This window comes from Siniperca chuatsi, linkage group LG7 (genome assembly GCF_020085105.1).
Source record: "Siniperca chuatsi isolate FFG_IHB_CAS linkage group LG7, ASM2008510v1, whole genome shotgun sequence".
In the NCBI taxonomy this organism is placed as follows: Eukaryota; Metazoa; Chordata; class Actinopteri; order Centrarchiformes; family Sinipercidae; genus Siniperca; species Siniperca chuatsi.
In genome coordinates, this window is record NC_058048.1 from 24,306,681 (window position 1) to 24,328,664 (window position 21,984).

Sequence of the window (21,984 nt, forward strand, 5' to 3'; positions counted from 1 at the left end):
TGTCCTGCTGGGCTTTCATCTGTTAGACTCATTATAGTAGTCATCTCACAGAGCTCTAGAAGGGAAGCTCAGGAGACGGGCTCCCCATGAAAGAGTCATGATGGACGAAGAAGTGCTGATGTGCAGGTTCCTGCCTCCAGGCTTTCACCTGCTCAGGAACAGCCCCAAGGCAAAAAGAACCAGGCCGCTTCGACCAGCCAATGAAAGACTGAAGAGCAAAAGTCAGACTTTCTTAGTGTTGCTTACTGTGAACTGGGGGCTTGGAATTGATGGTTAAACAAAAAGTAAACTAATTACTAAGTGAATTTTCTGAATCTCTTTCTAATGATAAAAAAAGGTGGATGAAAGCACCAAAAAAGATGGATAAAGTTGTGCCGTTCTACCTTGTTAAATTTCAAACGATTTTATTAGTGTTGATTCTGTGGTCTTGGCAGGGCTTGGGAGGTGTCTGAGCAGGGAGTGCGGCAGAAGGGTGAGAGCATGTCGGCTGTTGACACCATCTAACGAAGGGAGGATTAGGAGTTTACAGAGGCAGTAATATGATAGGTCAAAAAGAGGAGGCACTCCTCCACAGCACTTGGCTCTGTAATGAATGATTGACTGGAAAAGGAGAAGCTGCCACTCGCTGACTGGGTGCTCATCTTGACGCCTGCCGCACCGCTCCACGGCTCCCCTTGATCACGTTTCGCTGCTCCCTTCTCATCTAAGGCACCAGTCTGCAGGGAAAAGCTGCTTTTCCCTCTTATTTTTCTCCCTAATTTACACATTTAAGACATTTTTGTTTGCTTATTTGCAATTCCTTTTTTTGTCAGTGAGCCTCTCTCTATCAGTCCTACTCCCAGCCTTGAAACAAGCCCCCCACCACACACACACACACACACACACACACACACACACACACACACACACACACACACACACACACACACACACACACACACACACACACACTCACTTACAACCTTCCTTTTCTCTTCTGTTTGCCTTGAGGCAATGAACTAATTTCAGGTTCCATAATTGCGGTGTGTTGTACACCTGTCTGCTATTAAGTCTCCCCTGTCTCTCATTCTCTTTCTTAATGAGATATTATTGTAATTATTGTCATTATGCTATTTTCCATAATGAAGTTGATTGATGTTGTTGTTATGGCACTATTTATTCTCTGTAATTAGTGTAAATGTGTTGAGAACTTCTATAGGCAGTCTGAGACTGTTGTTATGAGTGAACTCAGTCCCTCATTCACTCATCAGCTGACCTCAGAGTTCCCGCTTAGTGCAGAGTTTGTCTTGGATATGGAGAAGAGAGCTGAGCAGCCTGGTCACCGCTGAATAGGGCCCTGCTTGTAGCCATTTTAAGACCATTACAACAGTGAAAGGCTACACAATGGCCAGCACTGGTCTTTGTTTCAGCCTGTCACTTGCACCCTGTGAAAATCAAATAGTGCTTTGCCTTAAAAAAAAAAAAAAAAAAAAAAAAAAAAAGGTTTTCCCTATACTCCCATTTTTGGAAAATCTGGTTGTGTTTTGAAAAGGGAAAAAAGTTTTCAGTGACTTGAGACTGAATGTTATTGTTGAAGAGGCAAACTACTGGAAGGAATGCTAAAGAAAATCTCAGCTGAATGAACAATGTTGAATTTTTTTTCTTAGCGGCTCTCAATCCAATTAAGAGTTTAATAAGGGTCATGCATAGGGGCTTCACGCTGCAGGTTGGTTTCTTTTGGGTGCTTTTGGGGAGTAGGATGGGGCTGATGTTGGATAGGGCCTGACTGAAGGCTGGTCTCTTTAATGTGTAGTGAGGGGTCTTGTGCCCTAGTGAGTCATTGAAACTGTCTGGGGAGCACAGATGATCTTTTCCGTTATTCTGAAGGCGAGGTCGGGAGATAATCTGACACTGTGGTTAGATTGGTTTCTCAGGTGGTACCAATTACTTGATCTCTCACAAGCCTTTGCTTCCCCCCGCACATGCTCCTCTGGTGTTGTCTCATTTGTCTTGAATTTTGCCAAGGATTTATTTCTTTATACATGACATCTTTTTGGTCATTGACTTTTTTTCCCCCAATACATTTTTCAGGTTTAGTATCTTACCTGGAAAGCTGTAACCCTTCTTGAAAATTGGAATGTCAGTACAAATGCAGAAAGGATATATGGGTCTTTAAAGGGGCTTTAGTTGATCTTTAATCTCTCCCTATGAGAGGGAAAGTAGGTAGGAGGGCCCTAGAAGTGGACACGTCCAGCCTTTGTGGGTTTGTTCACATGCTGGGGAGCTTTGAGTGTCTGACAGCCGTTTAACTCCACACGACCTGGTTCTCAAGTGCCATCGTTTGGGTGCTCTTGAATCCTGTTAGGAGCTATAATTACAATTCATGTGCTCCCTACGCTTCTTTGAAGAGGCATTGAGAGCTCGAGAGGGGTGCGGAGAGCCTGAGAGAACCCTAGCAATACTGGCCCTACATCAGTGTGGAAACACTCTGAGCCTTTCAGTAAACTGCCCGAATACTGTGGCCTGCATCGTCGAACTAAGCTACAGCATAGTTTTATGCAATATACGGAGCCACAAAATTATAAATAATTGGGTCATAGAATGGCAAATGGTGTAAAATGTGAATATGAGTAAATATTATAATATTATAATATAAATATAAATATTTTCTTTTGTTTGCAAGTTGCAGGAATGGATTTCTTATAGTGCAAGTGGAAATATACATTTTACATGACACATTATATAAAATTTTCCTTCTTTCAAGTATGCAAACAACTTGAAATGAAATGAAGTGCGAGTGAAGTGAAGCACATTCACTGACTTTCAAAGGGAAAGAGGAGAAAGGGTAAGCATAATGCCTAATAGGTGCTTTAGTAATTTTCTGAGTTTTCATAGCTTAATCCGTTCTGAAAAGCTCAGGAGAAGAAAGGCTGCAAATGGCCCTCAGTATTAATTTGATGTGACTTCTGTACAATAAGGGCTGTGGATCCCAGAAGCCCATTTTCAAGCTTACCTTCTTTCATCATCCTCAGCCCTTGGAACTTTTGCCTAAATGTTTCATGAAACCAAGGCTGTAAGCCTCTTTGGTATTCTGTCTTTATAACGCCTGGTTTAAGACTATTATTACACCATGTTCAAGGCAGAGGAGCACATACAAACAGTGAAGCTGCTTCTCCATTGTGTGAAACTCAAATTGATTTGGTACAACTGGGAGAGCACTTGTATTAAAACACACACATTCTATGGCTCATTTTCCCCCTTTCATTCTGGAGTTTTGCAAATGCAAATGAGGGTTGGTTTCCCTCCTTCTTTTTACAATACAATAAGTATTCTTTCTGGTTTTCTGAGTATATCTATTAATTTTAAAGCAGATAAAGTGATGTGTCCTTTATTATTTATATTAATCATGGATTTCAACACATTTCCTCAGAAGAACAATTGTCTGACCAAACCACACATAAAAACAGTTCCTCATTACTCAGATTTCATCCTGATATTTTGCTAAGATAAAAGTAAAATTAAAATGAAATTTTGCACTGTTGTTGTCAGCATGTGGAGACTCTCCTGAGTCCCCCTACCCCCATTTCTATGTGTAAAAAACAATTTTGTGTACTCTGGTACTTATTTCAGATTCGTAAAAGTCGTTATTTTGTTTTTCTTTTCCTGCAGAGAGATAAAGCAGGCAAAGGATTCGGTTTGTTATCAAAGAATCCTGTGATGATGTGCCTCAGGAAAGTGCAGACTGTATCTCACAGCTTTCTCTGCTGTGGATGCTTTGTAACACATTCTCTCCCATTATAAAAAATAATGTCAGGGATATAGATACATGTTCATTGTTTTATCATTTCAAGAAACAAAGAATCTGCTTTATTTTTTGTATATGTTTTGTTTACACAGAATATGGGGAAACTAGCAAGGGACACACTAGGTGGGTCAGTGACCCTGGAGAAAACAGCTTGCATTAATATGGTCTAATCCAATGTAATTAGTCAAATTACAGCACGCCAAGCAGCTTGTTAAGGGCTGTCGGTTTTGGCAGACACACAAGATGGCCTGGAGTCCCACTGGACAGCAGAGAGACCTCAAAAGCTCTGCCACCCTACTGCACTTTTACTCTTTTCAGTCCATTTTCCTGGTCTCCTCCATCTTTCTTTCGTGACAAAAATGGGGAGGGCTCTTTCAGCTGTGCTACAATGTTTTCACCTTTTCTGAGTTGTCTCCCATACCCCCAGGCTGCTAGCCTGGCTGCCTGCCTGCTTGCTAAGGTGGATGAAAATGATATGAGGATTCATAGCACAAGCTACAGAAAGTCAGAGTAATTATATCAGCGCTGCACTCCTCCTACGTGATTTTACGAGAGAGTCAGATGCACGTTAACTAGTGCCGCTAAGAACCATAGACACGGTTAAGACACTTCCTCATGTCGCAGGATTAGCATTGGTAAAAAGATTTAAACTATATAATTACATGAGGATAAAGTACAAATTATCTAGTGCACTCAACAGCCAGATTATCATCCCCTGCAAGGCCCGTTCAGCCCCAAGGGGTGAGCCTGGATGACAAAAGGCCCTCATTAGCATAAATTTACAAGCGCTCTCGTTCAGAGAAGCCGATAAGAACCTGTTCCACCTTTGCTTTGGCCCTGAATGGCTTGTTGTGCTTTTGGCAATGACAGATAAGTCAGGGTAATTCTACTTTATTCCTGAAAAAATGATGCTCCAGATTCTGGCTGCATCCCGAAGGTGTCACCCATGATAATCCTCAAAGAGTGTCCACCAGAAAGGGGGCTGTGTGTTTTCCAGATGATATACTGCGAATGACAGAAAGAATTATACGAAGGAGGACGGATCTGTAGCATATTATTAAGCAATTCCCAGTGAATAACAGGGATAAAAGGATAATGGATGAGGGTGTCGTTATTACCTTGGTGCTGAGGGAAGCGCCAAAGCAAAGGTAGAGAGACAAGATTAATTGAGGACGAGTGAGGCGCTCATTGCTCATCAGGCCCTCTCGTCTAACCACTTGCTCTTTCTCTCCTCCTCTGTCTCTCCGCCTCTCCATCCTTGTCTCGTTCTTTCTCTTCTCTGTCTTGCTCTGAGCCCCTATCCCTCCCACACACCACCAAAAAAGAAAAAGAAAAGTTGGATTTAAAGCGATCAGCTTGGCACTCTCAGTGGCAGCCAGGAAGCTGGAACCCAGGCCAGGAAGATTTCAGTCATCTTAAGGCTGACAAGTCCCTGAAAAAGTCCCATTAGGAAAAGCTTGCTGAAAAGACCCCATACCAAATGACTGCATCCCTTCTCTCAAGCTCCTTAGTAAAGGCATCCTCAAGCTGTTTATCTGGATGATGTGCTTACTGTGTGTTCATGTATGTGTGTGTGGATGTGACTGTGGGTGGGTCAACACTTGAGCATGTTCGTATGTTTAAATGTTTGTTGTGTCCCTTTCTTTGTTTGTTTGTTCGCTAGATATCATTTACTCACATGACATAATTCATTTAACTATTATTAATTAGTACTTACAGAGGAGGAGACAGATTCATGTACATGGCATGGAAAAAGACTTGAATTCTGAAGTAACTTAATCACCAGTAGTAACACTGCTACAAAGATGAGTCATATTATATATTATATTTGATATCTAAGTTTTTCAAAAACACAGAGATAAATAACTGAGCCACGAAGAGGCCAAATAATCTGTTCCCAAACTGTAGGTAGTTGTTTAATCAAAGGCAAAATTATTTAATACATCGAGTGGAACTCTCTCCTCACAACATATGCCAAACATTAACAAACTCCACTGGCAAATAGGACCAGTATATATTGAAATTATCCAATAGGGATATGATCCAGCTATATAGCTGTTTTTTTTCATGTACTTTTAACATAATTTTTTTATAACCACTGTATTTTTGCTATTCCTAGTGAAAGGTTACTGCATATTGTGTACTACTCCTGTGAAGGGTAAAGGTGTGAACACGATCTTGTAATCAGCACAGCCATCCAACTACATGTGAAGTCTAAAAAAGACAGTTGTGTGTGAATGCACAAGTAATTATGACTGTGTATTAAATACATAAAATGTGCTTTTATAATTACATGTAGATTATAAAATACATAATAACATTAAATATGTATTTTCCTACTGCACTTGCATATACCACACTGTGGATATCACTAAGGTCATCAAGGAAGGGCTTGATGCCAAAACTTCGCTGTAGAGAACCATAAGTAACTGTTTGAATTTTTTTCATTGCATTTTTTGAGGCTTTATATTTAAACATAGGCAAATAAAGAATGTTTAAAGAGCCTTGACTCTTGAAGACGAAATTGCATACTAGGAAAACGGCTCCACCCACCTGTCCTACCATGGCAGTGTAGAAGACAGCGCTGCAGGGCCTGGTAATGTGCGTGAAATACCATCCCTGACATAAATGTTATTGACAAACTTGGCTGGACATTTGGGGCAGTGAACTGCCAGCATATTTAATGCATATTCATCTCCTTTATCCTACTGGTCTTGCTAGAGCACCCAAGCTGTGTCATCTTGCCACACTCCAGCTACCACCCAAATGTATAGTGACACTGATTATGCAAATCTGTATCTTGTTTTCCCCCAATACCTGCATTAGGAGCCTGCTACTTTATTGAAGTTGAGATATAGGTCTCACAGAGAGGAACCAAGTGGAATGCTGATTTTTTTTAATAATCTGTGGGAATCTTTTACATTTTTATATTTCTACATTTCATAACAGTTGTCACATTAAAGGGGGGGATCAGATGAGAAACATACTTTGGTGCTCAGGCATACATTATAAACCTTTGCAGGATGTAAAAGGGATTAAAGCTGAAATAAAAGTGTGGATTTGGGCACGTCGTGGTCAGACAACTAAGATCTGTCTGCACGGATTTATAAAGTTTGATATGGCAATACTAGTTTAATTTCACAGTGTGTGGAACACCTGAGTCATTTGTAGAAAGACGAATATGTACAGTTTATTCCTACTTTTTTATTTAAAGAGTCAGTTCACCCATATTACAAAAAGTTATATGTTCTCCCTTACTCCTAGTTGTATTTATTCATTCAGATAGTTTTGGTTTAATTTGTCATTTAACAGCTACATCTCTTTCCAGAAACAATGTCCCTCCATCCATCCATCCATCCATTCTACCGCTTGGTCCCGTTAGGGGTCGCGGGTGACTGGAGTGTGTGTTTTACTTTCAAACAGATACAAATTTTTTTTGGCAACCTAGTCTACCACATTGTCTGTGGCTGACGATGCTCTCCCACTTAGCTGAGAGTTGCTCTCTGCCCTAGCTGTTTCCAGCCTTTATGCTTTCTCTTTGCCTTTTCCGACTGCTCAGCCTCTTCATAGATTTGGCCCATATTGCCTGGGGTCAGCCATTGAATACAGTATACGCAGTGTGTGCTGATCCCCCAAATTGCCATGTGTGAAATCCATCCCACTCGCTCCTGGGGGAGTAGTCATATCACTCAAGATGAAACTGCCTCTCGTATCCTCCCTTATTCTACCACTTCGCTGTTTCTCTGGCCGCCTGGGACCATGCAGTTGTGAGGCTTTATAGTGGAAGCCTATTAGACAAATCTTAGAAGAATGCAGCAGAGGTGCTACGATACCAGGTTGTCAGAGTGCTCCAGAGTCTCATATAAATATATCAGTCATGCTGGCTTGGAGGTCTCACTGAATTATATTATTTTCCTGTTTTGGTATAAACACAGTGGAAGGAGATTGTATTGTTCCATATGGGAGAAAATTGCATCAGGTTTTAGAGAAAATGCTTCGTTAGATTTATTAATAACATCTGTCATAGTGTCTCAGCCAGTGTGGGGTTAAAGCTATTTGGAAGTCAGATATGATTAGAATCTATTTCCATGCATGAAGTGGCTTACTTTCGCTTTAAGTATGATGTGCTCCATTTGAGCATCTGCACATTATTATATACAAGTTTCAGCCTAAACACTGGTGTCACCTGTGCCTCTCCTCATCTCATCTGTCATAATATTTTTCCGTTTTCCACCTGTGATTTTCTACAGGCAGAATGCAGCCTGCCCTCTGTCAAATCAGGGAAGAATAGAAGGGGAATAAAGGAAAGAGAGGACAGACGTTAAATTGCATTATGGCTATTACGCTGTAGAGGTATATCTCCTTGCAGCTTGCAGAGCAGCGCATGCGCCTGTGGCTCCTAATGAGCCTGCGTGGAGGGACCTGTGTGGAAACAAAAGGCTGTGCTTGTCGGCCATACCAGACCCCTCCACCCGTCCCCTCACTGCTCCCCCAGCCCTGAGCGTGACAGACCAAGAGCAGAGCGCCGGTCCCTTCCTGGTGGCGTGATTAGATTGGGGCCGAAGTCTCCAGCTGGCAGGCCTGTCTGTGACTGGAGGCGGCGGTCCCCAGCGCTTGTCACTGGCTGACACCTCTGACAGGCAGGGGACAGCTTCAGCAGACAGGTTCATTAAATGGCATTTTTTACAGCTGGGCCTCCAAAAATGAGGGCTGGGCTTTGTCAAATCTCCAAGTCTACAGGGGCCCCTGCGTGTTGGTTTAGACCAAAGCTTTGTTGTTATGACAAATTTTTTGATCTGGGCTGTTTGAAATCAGCTCTTTTTTTCTCCTCTTTAGCCTCTCTTTTGTTGACAGCTAGCCCTTTGGCCTGTACTTTGTCATGGCAGCAAAATGTTCACTTTAGCTGCGTAACAAGAAACAGCCAGTGCTAAAATATTATTGTATTAATAATCAGTTAAGCTGTACCATATTATAGCTGTTTTTATATATTTGACAATTCTTAAGAACCTGAAGTGAAGTGTCTGTTTGACAAACCTTTGTAAACTGCATTACAAACTTGCTGGGTTGTTACAGTTACAGCTACAGTTTTTTTATAATACATGATATAACAAATGGAGAATTCAGGAAGCAAATTTATGGCACTGTTAAAATAAAATAGTAAAATAATGAAATTAATAGAGACTTGCCAAAAATGACAAACCATTCAAAGTCTCTAGACATCCAAATAACTTAATATGTACTCAAATAACTGCTTGTTAATGCCTTTATCGAGTAAGCTGTTGTAGCCTTCCCATGATGCGTATCTATATGACTTGCCTTTCAGCATTGCACGCAGAAGGCTACTTCCAGAACATCTGGCTGCAGAACAGGAGGGGGATAAAAGCTACCCTGCCTCCTAGTGAGCTCCATAGCCGTCCCTCCATCTCACCTCCCTTCCTCTTTTACTCCCCCCAGTCAGCACATTGCCTCCTCTGGGCCGTGCTGTCTCTATGACAACTGTTTGAGTTGGGGGTTGCAGAGGTGTCAGGCAGGGGCATTACTGGGAGGAGAGAACCAGAGATACTGTGCTGCACATCCAGCATCTCCACCTAATCCAATTTTAATTGAGCTCCAGAGATTTTGGATGTGGCACGGAGGTCGGGCATGATCTATTCCAGGGAGAAATTAAGGCAGCCCAGCTCACGCTGTACTCTTCCAGCCTGTCACCATTTTAAATGAGCATTAGCATCAGACCTAACCCAGCTGAACATCTCACTCTGGCTTCCCTCCCTCTGTGCCTACTCCACCTCAGTCACCCCCACACACACATACAGACACCCACACTCACACACATGCTAATGTACTGTAGGGCGTCACCCCCTTACTACCCTGTTATATCTTTATTCTCTCTCACACACACTGTCTGAACTTAACATATGTGTGATTATAACCTGGGGAGTTGATGAGGTTGCTCCCCGGCTCATACTGTTGGACAAAATTGTTCAGTCAGAGGGAAGTGAGATGGAAGGAGGGGGGAAAAGGTGTGTGAGGGGACCATTCTCACCTGTCAGAACAACTGTCTTGGTTTTCTGTGTGTGGACCTGCAGCCCCAGTGGTGCTGCATACACTAATGATCCTCTGTCTGCTCTCTTCTCTCCTTGGCATGATGGTTTTTATTGATTATTTATGTGTCACTGACCCAGGGGGCATTTTTTTGACCTCTAGTGAGTTTTATAGACCAACTGAAAAAGTGTGAAACACTCAAAGAGAATCTGTAAAGAGCTTCCTATTGTGTAGAAAAGTGCATTGAGATATGGTTTAATGTCTAATGCTTTGTTACAAGTTAAAATAAGAATGAACTGGTACTAGTGTGATACTGATATTCCATTTTGAATAAAACTGGTTATAATAAGGATAGATTATAGGAATAGGAATAATCTTGCAAACAGCTGGGAAATAATGTCTCACCAACTATTGTTGTGGTGTCCTTAAACAAGACAGTTCACAAAGAAATACTAAAAAGTGCAACAGTTGCCAACTTTTTTAATAGTTAAGCAGTAAACAAATATTAAATACTGATCTCTTTTTTGTAGAATTTTACTCAGGTCATATTTACTGTCATGTTACTTGGCTCACAGATTGCTTTTGTGTTCATATCAAAACAAATCAGTGGCTCAATTCACAGCAATATTTTATTTAGTTCAAATAATTTATATCTTAATCTCAGAACTTGCCTCATTTAAACCAGCAGCATTGCAGACAAAATGTTACGCAATAATCTAAAAGCCTGTTGTGACACTTGTCACAACACTTGTCATCATATCTATGACATACTGTGTTGGTGATGTTTTCTTGTTTTGTTATATGCAACTTTAATGATGAACATATTGAAATGGTCAGCAGTCTTTATTACCTGTAATCTGACATGATCTCTGGTTTTATACAGCTTTTATAATCTGAGGACATTTTTCTCTTCTTTTTCTACCCTTCTAGGTTTTAGCATACACTGAGGGTTTACATGGGAAGTGGATGTTCAGTGAGATTCGGGCAGTATTCTCCAGGCGCTACCTCCTGCAGAACACAGCGATGGAGGTCTTTATGGCCAACAGAAGTAAGTGGTAGCGCCAATTACAGCAATTGAAATCCATACCTCTCCTGTTCTTCTTCACTAAGTGATATCTCTCACTGTTTCACAGCATCAGTCATGTTCAACTTTCCTGACCAGGCCACAGTAAAGAAAGTGGTCTACAGTCTTCCTCGAGTGGGAGTGGGCACCAGCTATGGACTTCCACAAGCCAGGTGGGTCTCATATGCCAAAAGAAAATGAACTCTATACTATTAAATATTTCTAATTTTGTAATTCCTTCATGGCCAATGTTACACCTTTGTGTTGTGTGTTGGGGCCTCTGTGCAGCCTGGCCTGCAGCAGAATCATTTGAAGTCCCATTGCTCCAGTCAATTGATGGATGTGCACTGACCCTGACTGAACTGACCTAATTCTCTGACAGAAGACTCTATACAGCAGGGCTGCAGCCAGGCCACTGACCACAGAGAAAACCACAGATTCCCTTTAGACTCTCATAGTGCTAACAGGCCTATTCATACACTGTTACAAAACATTTCCTTAAGTCTTATGTTAATTGTGTGGATATAAAGCAAGCCATCCTAAATAAACACATAGTAAATTAACTGTGTTATTTAAGGACTGTTAATTTGTACCTAGCTTTCATTTAATCTACTGGAATCAGACTTGTGTAACTGTGAATATCACTGCATTGGTTGCCACAATTATTCTCTCACTTGCAGCTCGACATTTAGTTTTTGTCTTCATCTCAGTATGTTAATTCTAAAACTGACATTCTAGACCACCATAGAGCTGGTTGTCAGCTATTAAATGTTATCGTTCCGGTTTTCTGCGATGTAGCCAATCCTTAGAATTTAAACATAGCTTCATATAGTTTATGCTCTTTGCTTTAATATTTTTAAAAATATACGTTTTAAAATATCTAACACCAATCTTCTGTTTTGTGATTCGTGGTTTAAATGGTTTTTCAGGCGCATCTCCCTGGCCACTCCTCGGCAGCTTTTCAAATCCTCCAACATGACCCAGCGCTGGCAGAGGAGAGAGATCTCCAACTTTGAGTACCTCATGTTTCTCAACACTATCGCAGGTAAGGATTCCTAATGCTTTACAATGCTATGATTCCCAAGTGAAACTCGATGCTTTTAATTTGAAAGTAGCTGAAGGTATGGAAATAATGTATTGTCTTTTTCACAGCCATCAGTTAAATAGATAGATTTTGATTTGTTTTCTTCCTTATCCGGGCAAAATTTACAAGTGTTAAGTTTTAATCTATTATCTATATGAATCTCTTCACCATTAGCGTCTTATGACTTAAAGTTAAACTGTCATGATCAATAAACTTTGTGTGTCAGTGGCACTGGAAACATACTATAAGTGGCCTCAGGTATGTCATATTTGTTTAAGAATCCATGGTAACCTTAAGTGGTGCTCAACGGGTAGACTTCACTGTTCATGGGAGTGCACTGTTTGAAGCAAAGAGTAGGCACAGCACATTTGCCAGATAATTAGTGCCTGGCTTTGTGAGAGTGTACACATGTGTGTCTGCCGAGTTGAGGGGTTCTGTTGTTGACTCTCTGATCTGAACTGCAACTAACAGGGAAAGCATGAGCGACTGCATACTACTCTGAGAGGTGTCATCCTCTTTCTCGCTGCATATTCATGCATATTTATATTTAGCTCGTGCTTGAGTTCGATACATTATTTCCAGCTAATTAGATATAAGGCAGACAGAATAACATGACCAAAATTCATTAAAAATCCCTGGTAATGACCTGGGCTGAGAGGGATGTCAGAATAGTGTGGGGTGGCAGACAGGCAGGGGGTGAAGTGCTGGGAAGAGGTGCGAACGGGAAGTGGTCTTCTAATTAAACACTTTTCCACTGTTATTAACATCCTGCCACCCCAACTCAGGCCTCGGCACCAGTAGGTTGAACCACACCAACACCCCCGACTCTTCCTCCACACTCGGCCCGCTGCTTCCTTTTCACTATGTGGCATTAACCTCGATAATTATGCTCTCTAGCTTCCCCCAGACCCTGGATACTCTGCAGAAGCCTTCGCATTGACTGGCCTGTCACACATTATCACTCGCTCAGCTAGATTTAGATTATCTAATGCCAACCTGCTGCAGTCAAGGAGTGAGCGGAGACATGCCTGCTGAGCTGGTCTAAGATGATAAAATTTTGTAGGTAATCATTAAAAATTTTATGACACTAGCAAGCAGATTTAGGAAGAGTATTTCCATTGATTGGTCTTTTTTAATTGTATTGCATAATATTGTATACTAATGCAAGAGTTTTCATTTAGATGTAATAAAACAACTTTTATTACTCTGACCTTAGTGTTGCCACCTCTTTATCCTACTTTGATTTGAAATGCTTAAACCTTTCACTCAATTGGCCATTGCTAGAATATCATCTTAAGACAGTTAAGACAATGTGCTTTATATAATTGAACTTGCTGATCTAAGATATTCATGGTATCTGTGACAGCTTCGTAATCATCAATTAATTATGAAAATTTAACATTTTTAATGTAAAGGTGTGAAGAAGTGTCTGCAATGATCTCTGTGTAATGATAGAATAATATGTTACTTTGAAGTTTCCATTGTCCTCCAGTTTAAAAAGTCATTCTTACAGTATGTCTTTGGCTTGGTATATACTAGTCAACATCAACACTGGAAAAGAATAAAAACATGTGAAATGTTTGGAAAAAATTTGGTAATTTTTATTCTATTAAGAAATTTTGTTATAGGAATGGTCAGACCTTAGAATTAGCACTTTTACAGTTTAGTTTATTTTTTCTTACTGGGTAAAAGAAAATGTTGTTGCCTTTTTACTATAAATTTGCTTTGAACCTACATTTTTAGCTTGATTTATTACCACCAATAAAAATTCCAACAAAACCATCCATAGCAGCCCTGTCCCAATCCTGGATTACGACTGGCCACCACCTGACCTCACAGCGGTATCAGTGTCATCTTCAAAAGAAAAGTAGAGCATTAATGACAACATGGTACATGCTTTTGGCTTTTCCCATGGATTTCCTATGACACATTTTACCATCTGAAAACCATATTCCCACTGCCAGAGCATAGAGGAAATTCACATCTGGCCAATCAGCGCATCAGACTTGCAGTGACATTTCAAGTGCTTGGAGTCATGGCCCTCAGAAGAATCTATATTCCTCTAATTACATCCACTCCTCACAACTTAGATATGTGTATGTTCTCTATAAACTTAAAGACAGCCTCCTCAGGCCTCCTGTACCTCCCACAGCCCATTGATAAAGTACACTTAACAGTAAAAGGCATGGGGAGCACAGAAAACATTCTCTCATAGGAGAAAGAGCTTGCCATTAGTGTATGTGTTTCCCTGGCAGACTTCGTATGAGACAGGAAGTGCGTCTGATTGAGGGCTCTGAGATTGGGGGGCTTGTTGGAATGTTGCATGTTGATCTCCCAAAGTAACTGAAGCCTCAAGTGTACCCTGCCCTGCTTTCAACCCCTCGGTTTCCTTCCAACCCTTCATCACTCACAGATTTCTGTCTGCTCTGTGTGTCTAGGGAGGACATACAATGACCTAAACCAGTACCCGGTCTTTCCCTGGGTCCTCACCAACTACGACTCAGAGGAGCTGGACCTGACCTTGCCGGGGAACTTTAGAGATCTCTCAAAGGTACCGAGGCCTCTTGGCCATGCACCTAAGTATGACAGAGAAAGGGGGTGCAAATAGTGGCAGCCGGCTCTGACGGCAGGGAATTTCCTTATTAAGGCCCAGACTGTAAAAGAATATCATATTTAATAGCTAAGGAATCGTGCAGAGTCTAAACTCATGATGTGGAATGCAGAAAGTGGAAAATACTGATTGTAACATCCTGAAATGCACTCAAATACGTTATGTAAGTTTACTCTCCATTTATTTGGTACTTTATTGTCTCCGCATGTAGCTTGACTATAAGCTTAAAGTGGCTTCCAGGTTTCTGCATAGAGGTTTATAAATTTTTTATAATCATATGTGCCTTGTATAGTAGACACTACAGTGTCATGCTCACAGGTATTCTTTCATCAAGGGGCTTTAGATGCATCATGTAATCCACAAATAATTTTCATGATCTCAAGGCGGTCTGGGTCATGTGGTTTAAACCATTATTGCAATGTTAAAACCACTATAATAAATATTTTAATATTAACAATGGATCAATGGACTACTTGTAAGTGAAAGGGGTCACTCATAGTGATGAACCCACAGGGAATTATCACCTGTATCTCCAGTTCCCCTCAGCTTTACGGAGCTTTATAGCATATTTCAGCTCATTGTTTTGGTTTTCCAGTGCCTAACTTTAAGATACTTATTACGGGAGTTGGTGGAGAGCAAAACAGAGCTAAAAGGAGAGTGAATATTGAATTTACAATCTCAAGTGGCCAGAGGCCCGACTCTTGCTAAAAGGTTCACCATATCAACATATTATCACCATATCAAGTGATAATATGTCAATGTTGAGTTTACAGCATGTTTCCGCTGCCCCCAAGTTGTCAAAAAATGCAGGTTTAATAAAAGTATTTTCCATTATCGATATATATCATGATACAGCAATCATGATAAAATGATCTTAAAAAATAATCAAGCTGATGTCCAATGCAATAACCTGTGTTCAAAACCAAACTCTTCAAATGTGTAAAACAAAAACTTCAATAACTTATTTTGTTAGTTTTGATTTACAGCTTGCTTGAAATCATTAATTTGGACAACAAAAAGTTGTAGAATAATATGACCATATCATCACTATAGGATTAATATTGAAGTATTGCCCAGACCTAGTCTTTACAACACATTTTTGCAAACACTAATCACATACCGTATTATATTTTTATTGCTGCTAATTGTATTAATAAAACATCAGCATTTAGTCATTTAAGTTTCTGCTTGGATATGACTTTCATGGTTGATGAACTGATAAGAACAGGTCATAGGCACAATGTTGCAATGAAAGTCTTTCTAAATGTGGTGGGTCAAAAATGCATCAAGCTGTGCAGTAGCAAGAGTACTGCTAATGCTGCCAAATCACAGGAGCTCGGACACAATGACACTAATGCTCCGCAACCCTGGGAGATAAAGTTCAGCGTTATGTTTGCTCTGTCTTTGACTGAAGAGGAAAAAGCAGCAGATCACTCTACCACAAACTGTGGCCTGGTTTACTTGTTTATGACCCCCCTTCTCTTTCTCTGTCTTTGTACATGCACACTGCAGCTCACTGACCTGAAAACAGTCGCATTCCTGTCTGAGCTCTTTCTCTCTCGCTCACTTTATCGCTCCCTCATTCTCCCTTGTTTCCCTCAAAGTGCCGACATTCTGACTAAGAGCCTCTCTTTGCCATCTCAGTTCTCAACAGTTTGTATCAATTTTCAGCTTTTCAAGGCATGTGTGTGCTGCGTTTTGTAGTGGGAGAGGAGGCGAACTTTGATATGAAAAAAAGAACTATGAAACACTCAAACAATTGAGGACAAGTTAGATATAGTGTTGTGAATTTGAAAAATGAGCTCCCACTGCTCAGGAGCACTTCTTCACATTTCACTAAACCCAGAACGTTTTGGACAAACGGCTCAGTTATGTGTCTTGCCACCGTCATCTCAGCATTTGTCTGCTTTTGTTGGCTCTGGCCTGTGGGGTATCTGGGGTGGACTGAGAGAGCCATGTGATGAAGGTGTGTGTATGAATGTGTGTTGGTGGGATGATCAGGGCTGAGCCATGTGCACCCCTCCTGCCCTGGGGAGACAGTTATGTATTGTAATGTATTCTAGTGACATCCTCCCATGCTGTTTACAGGGCTGAGCTGCCTTCATTAGCATGAGTTCACAGCCCGTGTCTCCTGACAGTTGTCCTTGGAACCCCAGGGCTCTTACCTCCAAAAGTTCACAGCTATTGTACCAGGGAGGGACTAGAAGCCCCCACACTCCTCTCTGCTTGGTCTGCCCTTTTGTTCAATTATGGATCAGAGGTAGCAGCACAGTCTCTAGAGACTTGTTCATTGTATATTCGGGCTATATGTGTCTCACGAAGGTGTATGTCCAGTAGGTTGCGTACCACGCAGGCTGTGTGTGGTAACTAAGGCTGGGTATCGTTTCAGATACCCAATTTTCAGCACCAACACCAATATGATACCAGTTCTTTAGCAATATAAATCTTTTCCTAAAAAATTTTTTTTTTCATTTAATTTACCAAAGGAAGCCAAACTTCTCAAATAATCAATGATATCAAACACAAACACTCATACAAGAACTTTGCTTATATAATATAGTTTTAAATTAGCAAAGTTATGATTTAAACTGTCTTATTAAAAACTAAGTAGAGAAGAGTATGAATCTAAACAAGCATTCAATACCAGTTTTCAGTACTTTAGTAGTTTATGATACTTGGTTTTTGATACAGACACATTTCGGTCTGTTCCTAAAAAGTATTGGTTCTATACCCAGCCCTAGTTGTTACCACATTAAGCTTTTTTATTCATTTGCTATATTAATTTGTATGTTTATTTTTTTCTGCAGTTGAATAATATCAAATCACCTCATATCATATCATCTGTCACTCCAGAGCTCAGTGAGCTGCAACATAATAAAGATAAAGTGTCATATCATTACTCTTAGGTTAATACACTGGATAAAGCTAAATAGTAATGGCAGCTAAATTAAAGACTATAAACTGAAGCATCATTAATACTCCTAAATTATTCTCAAATTATCCCACGCTGGCATTGCACAATTTGGGAGGCTTTCTTTCCTACAGATCAGTGTCATGCCTGAGACCTGTTTGTCAATTACAGGTGACTAACACTTGATGGACAGCATTGTTTAAACTGCTGGAACTCTGTGCTCATCTGCCAAATAATATCCTCACAAGCCTACTGCACACACCTACAATTACCTGCTGGTTGGGCATTCAGTCAACTGTGAATAGCGCTATTGAACACTGCATTGCTTTGCCTCGGGCCAGAGTTCTGCATATTTGGATGTCAGATACATTCATGCAGTGGAGTGTTTCATTAGATTCTAATGATTATTTCTTGATGGATTGACAAGTGGATGATGGATAGGTGGAAGCTAATCTTCCTGTTGAAAGAAGCAGATGTGGTTTAACACTGTGCTTCTTCATCCACTGACTTGAAATTATATTTTACAAAGATACAGCTAATACATTTTAGAGACAAGCAACACCAGAAAGTGGCACAAGCAAATTTCTCAACCCATGTAATTTAAAGTGTTTACATACATTTTCACCTTACTTAAAGTCACTAAAATAATGCTGATAATGTTGATTTTCCCTTGTCAGCATATTTTGAATGAGCTGTGCTGAGATAGTGAAACCTATTTTGATCTGTTTCCTTCTCAAAGCTTTTGCTGTTGCACTCGGTGAAAGCTGAGCTTCTCTAAAAGACATACTCTGAGTAACGAAGAAGCTTGGCTGCTGTAAAGACCCCCTCCGCACTTTTCTTTCCATAATGGAGACTTCTTCACCCTCACTTCCACTCTAGTCAGGCTGTTTGGGAGCACATCTGCTTTATCTTGAGTTTGAGCAACTTGATTGCATTAGACTGGAGCTGCATGCAGCCCTGGGTCTGACGAGGCAAGCAAAAACGACTGCGACTTCTCCTGACAGAGCACCATAGCAACATACTGTAATGTAATTTATTTTGAAATATAAAATGCAATATGCGTCTCTTTGGGAGGTAGCTTAGATGTAACCAAACAAATGGAGGCACTCTCTGCACACTCATTCACCAACACCATTCGTTTCCTGCATCTTTGGAGTGCAACACCAGAAATGATCCTGATTGAATCTGAAGCCAAATCTAAGTTTGATCATGCTTTGTTTAGTTGTGTTGATGTATTTCACTTGGTCAGGTGTTATACAAGAAATGAACTCAGATAGGAGCAAGTGTGGAACTGTCTGAACCAGTCTTCATTGTCTTATATCTGTGATCAGTATGATATGCAATGCAGGGAAAAGGGAAGAGGTGATTATTCTTTGTTGAATAGAGGTAAGCCAAGCCTCATATGGGCTTATCAACAGATGTGACTATGACAGGAATAAAGATACTAAAGGACCACTGAAGTGCTTATGCTATCTTATCATTTCTCATTGAACAGCTAATCAATCATACATAATCCTCAGATTGTTGGCTGTCATTTCATAGTCAAAACAAAAGCATATTAGAGGCTACCTATGGTTACCTATATCATTACAATTTCACGTGGTTTCTTTTATTGGTGTGCTAAGTCTTTTTTGGTGTCAAACACTGCCTTCATTCTATGACACATTTGACACATTTGATGCTAAGGACAGTGACAGTTAGGACAAATATTTCCCTCAATTAATATACGAGATTTTAGCATTACACATAATTATTGAGCTGAGAATGTGTGGTAGTAATCATCACCTATTTTAATTGGAACTGCAATCACGACCATTGTGCAGTTATAGGGTGACAAACAATAGAACCAGACATTGCTCAGGATTTGTTAAGACAGAGAATCACAGTCAGCTCTATAGTCCAATGTTGACTTTTCAATGAGCTCACTAACCAACACTCACACTACTACAACCTCATCTTTATATACAAATGGGGGGCCACAAGCCACCAGAACAGCTTTAATTTTTCTTCTGCTCTCATTTATTCATGTTTTTTCCTTAATTTGTCACCCATCTGTATATGTCTGCATATGCACCTTACTTCTATAAATATACACTGAATTTGCTTCATTATTTACATCAATACAACTGTATTAATCACAAGAGAAATAGCCAGTTGGCCTTTTGTCATCTTTATTTTGTTGTCGTCTTTTTTTATATTTCAGTGAGCGGTGTATATTTGCTGTTTGGTGTATATTTACAGTCCCAATTTAAGTAGTGTTCAACAATCTGCCAGGCTCAAATTCCCATTCCCTTTAAAATGACAGCAACCTGTAACAAAGAATAACTTCTCCAGTGATGTGGGTGAACCGATATATGTTTTGCCGAGCAGTCAGTATAATTATCCTAGCTTACCAACCTCACAAGTTTTCTAGAAAACAAAATAAAAGCATTCTTACTTCTACACTACACTACAAGTCACATAGAAAATGTCTTATTGTATTTATGCATACACAGCTAAGCGACTTGGGAACACTGTGAGAATGCTTTTGCTTCATTTATGTTGTGCCAAATAGAAGAATGAATAGGAAATAACTTTTTGCATGTACCCAAAATTTTAAAGCTTAAAAATAATAATGTTAGCTTGTAATATCCCTTTAAACACAATTATATGTTTCATATAACATACTCTTACCTATAATAACACGACTTAGTTTGTTTTACTGGTACCATTAAAATGGGCAAGTAAAACATTTAATAACCATTTTGTGAGCTTTTGTTCTAATATCTGTCACGTGAATTGTTTACTTATTCCTCTCATACACTCATTACTATTACCTGCAGCTGACTTTTCCTTATTCCTCTCCCTCTGTCAATAAAGTATTACCTGGATTTTTCATACAGCTCTAACCTGCATTAGTTACACTAGTGGTGGTTTTACGGAGTGCGAGACATCTTGTGGCTTGCACCCTGATCCAGCTGGGCCAAGACGTCACATGCAAGGCTATTATCACCTCATAAATCTATGCAGATCTCAATAAACTTCTCTTTCAGTCTATTCAATTGTGCTAACACTGATGTGGGCTGCCATTGAATTTTAAGGAAGAACCAAAAAAACTTGGCCCCATTTAATTTTGACTTACAGCTTCAGGCATGTGCGCTGTGCCACACATGGTTATAACCATAATCTTCAAAATGACCAAGAGAATCGTCGTACTGAGGCGGTTGCATACAAACTGTACCCAGCCAAAAGAATAACAATTTTAATAATGTTAGAATAAGTGGCTTTATTTTTAGGCATCACTCTCAGACCATTTTGAATTGAGGGCTTTTATTTAATTTTGTCTGACCTCTGAGCTGCAGCTTTCAGGTAGAAAAGCTGCCATTGATTACATTACCAGTCTCCCTTCCCCCTCTGTAACCGATTCAGTGGTACTGAGTATATTAATATTGACTGCCAATATGCCTTCGAGGCTCTTATATTGGACGGGGTGATTGAAAAGGCAGAGAAAGCAATTTATTCACCACTAAATGTATGTTTAATGGGAGTAATTTTGTTGCCTTAAGAACACATGAAAATGAAACAGCCGCCAAAGGGCAAAAACCCAGTGATGGTGTCAGTACAATATTGAAAATTTTACTGAGGCTGCGGTTAAATAATGAACCACGCTATCCAAGGTTTGGCCTAACTATGAAATAATTGGATGGATGTCAAATAAACATAGCAGTGATGTTATTTTTTTCCTTTTTTATATCCTCACAATAATTAGGCAGCAGTTTTTGAAAAGCAGAACAACGAATAAGAGTTTTTATGATTTCTGACATTTTCGGTCTTGACACTGCACCAATTGCTCATTTGGCGTTTTGGAGAATTCAAAGCTCTGCTATTAACCAGTAAAAGGCTGGTTTGGGGTTTTTTGAAAATGTGTTTTCCTCTACTTTTTATATTAATAATAGGAAAATGTTAAGGTAACAAATGTTCAGTAATTGATTCTGTACATATGTTGTGGGTTGCTTTTATAATAACATGCTGTATACAGTAATGTAATCTAATATAGTTTTTCTGCAATAAATGCTAGCCATTATGCTCAGTTTTTTTTCAGTTTCAGACTCTGAAAATCTGATGTTGATTCAATTCTACTGATTGCTGATTTTAAGACCATAGCTTGTGGTCATTATTAGATTGCACCATATTGTATAGGTCCTGGTAACTCCCAACAGCAGTGTCCAGTAGCACAGAAGGGCTCTGAACACAGATGGGAGTAGCAGTGCTGAGTAAAGTGTTTGGCTCAGTGGGTGCGCTGGGTGTAAATCAGGTCAGCCAGGGTTAATCCACATGGATTACCCACAACATTTAGCAGGAGACACTCATATCTCCTCCCTCCATCCTCAGTGCGCCATCCTGCTCACCCATGCCACCAAACCCCTGTAAATTTCAGACAGAAGACAGAACAACAGGAACTTTTTAGGGTTCAGGAGAATAATGGGGTCTGACAGACAAATCCCAGAGT

General features: G+C 40.1%; 1 protein-coding gene across 12 annotated transcripts in view; it reads left to right on the forward strand.

The window, feature by feature from the left end:
* Positions 1–21,984, forward strand: part of nbeab (neurobeachin b) — a 198,556-nt gene that overhangs the window by 150,281 nt on the left and 26,291 nt on the right. For all 12 annotated transcript variants that reach the window (XM_044201438.1, XM_044201426.1, XM_044201427.1 and 9 more), the window contains 4 exons: positions 10,757–10,874; positions 10,960–11,062; positions 11,819–11,934; positions 14,412–14,524. In XM_044201438.1, coding sequence (XP_044057373.1) covers positions 10,757–10,874; positions 10,960–11,062; positions 11,819–11,934; positions 14,412–14,524 — 450 coding nt within the window. The remainder of the gene's footprint in view (positions 1–10,756; positions 10,875–10,959; positions 11,063–11,818; positions 11,935–14,411; positions 14,525–21,984) is intronic.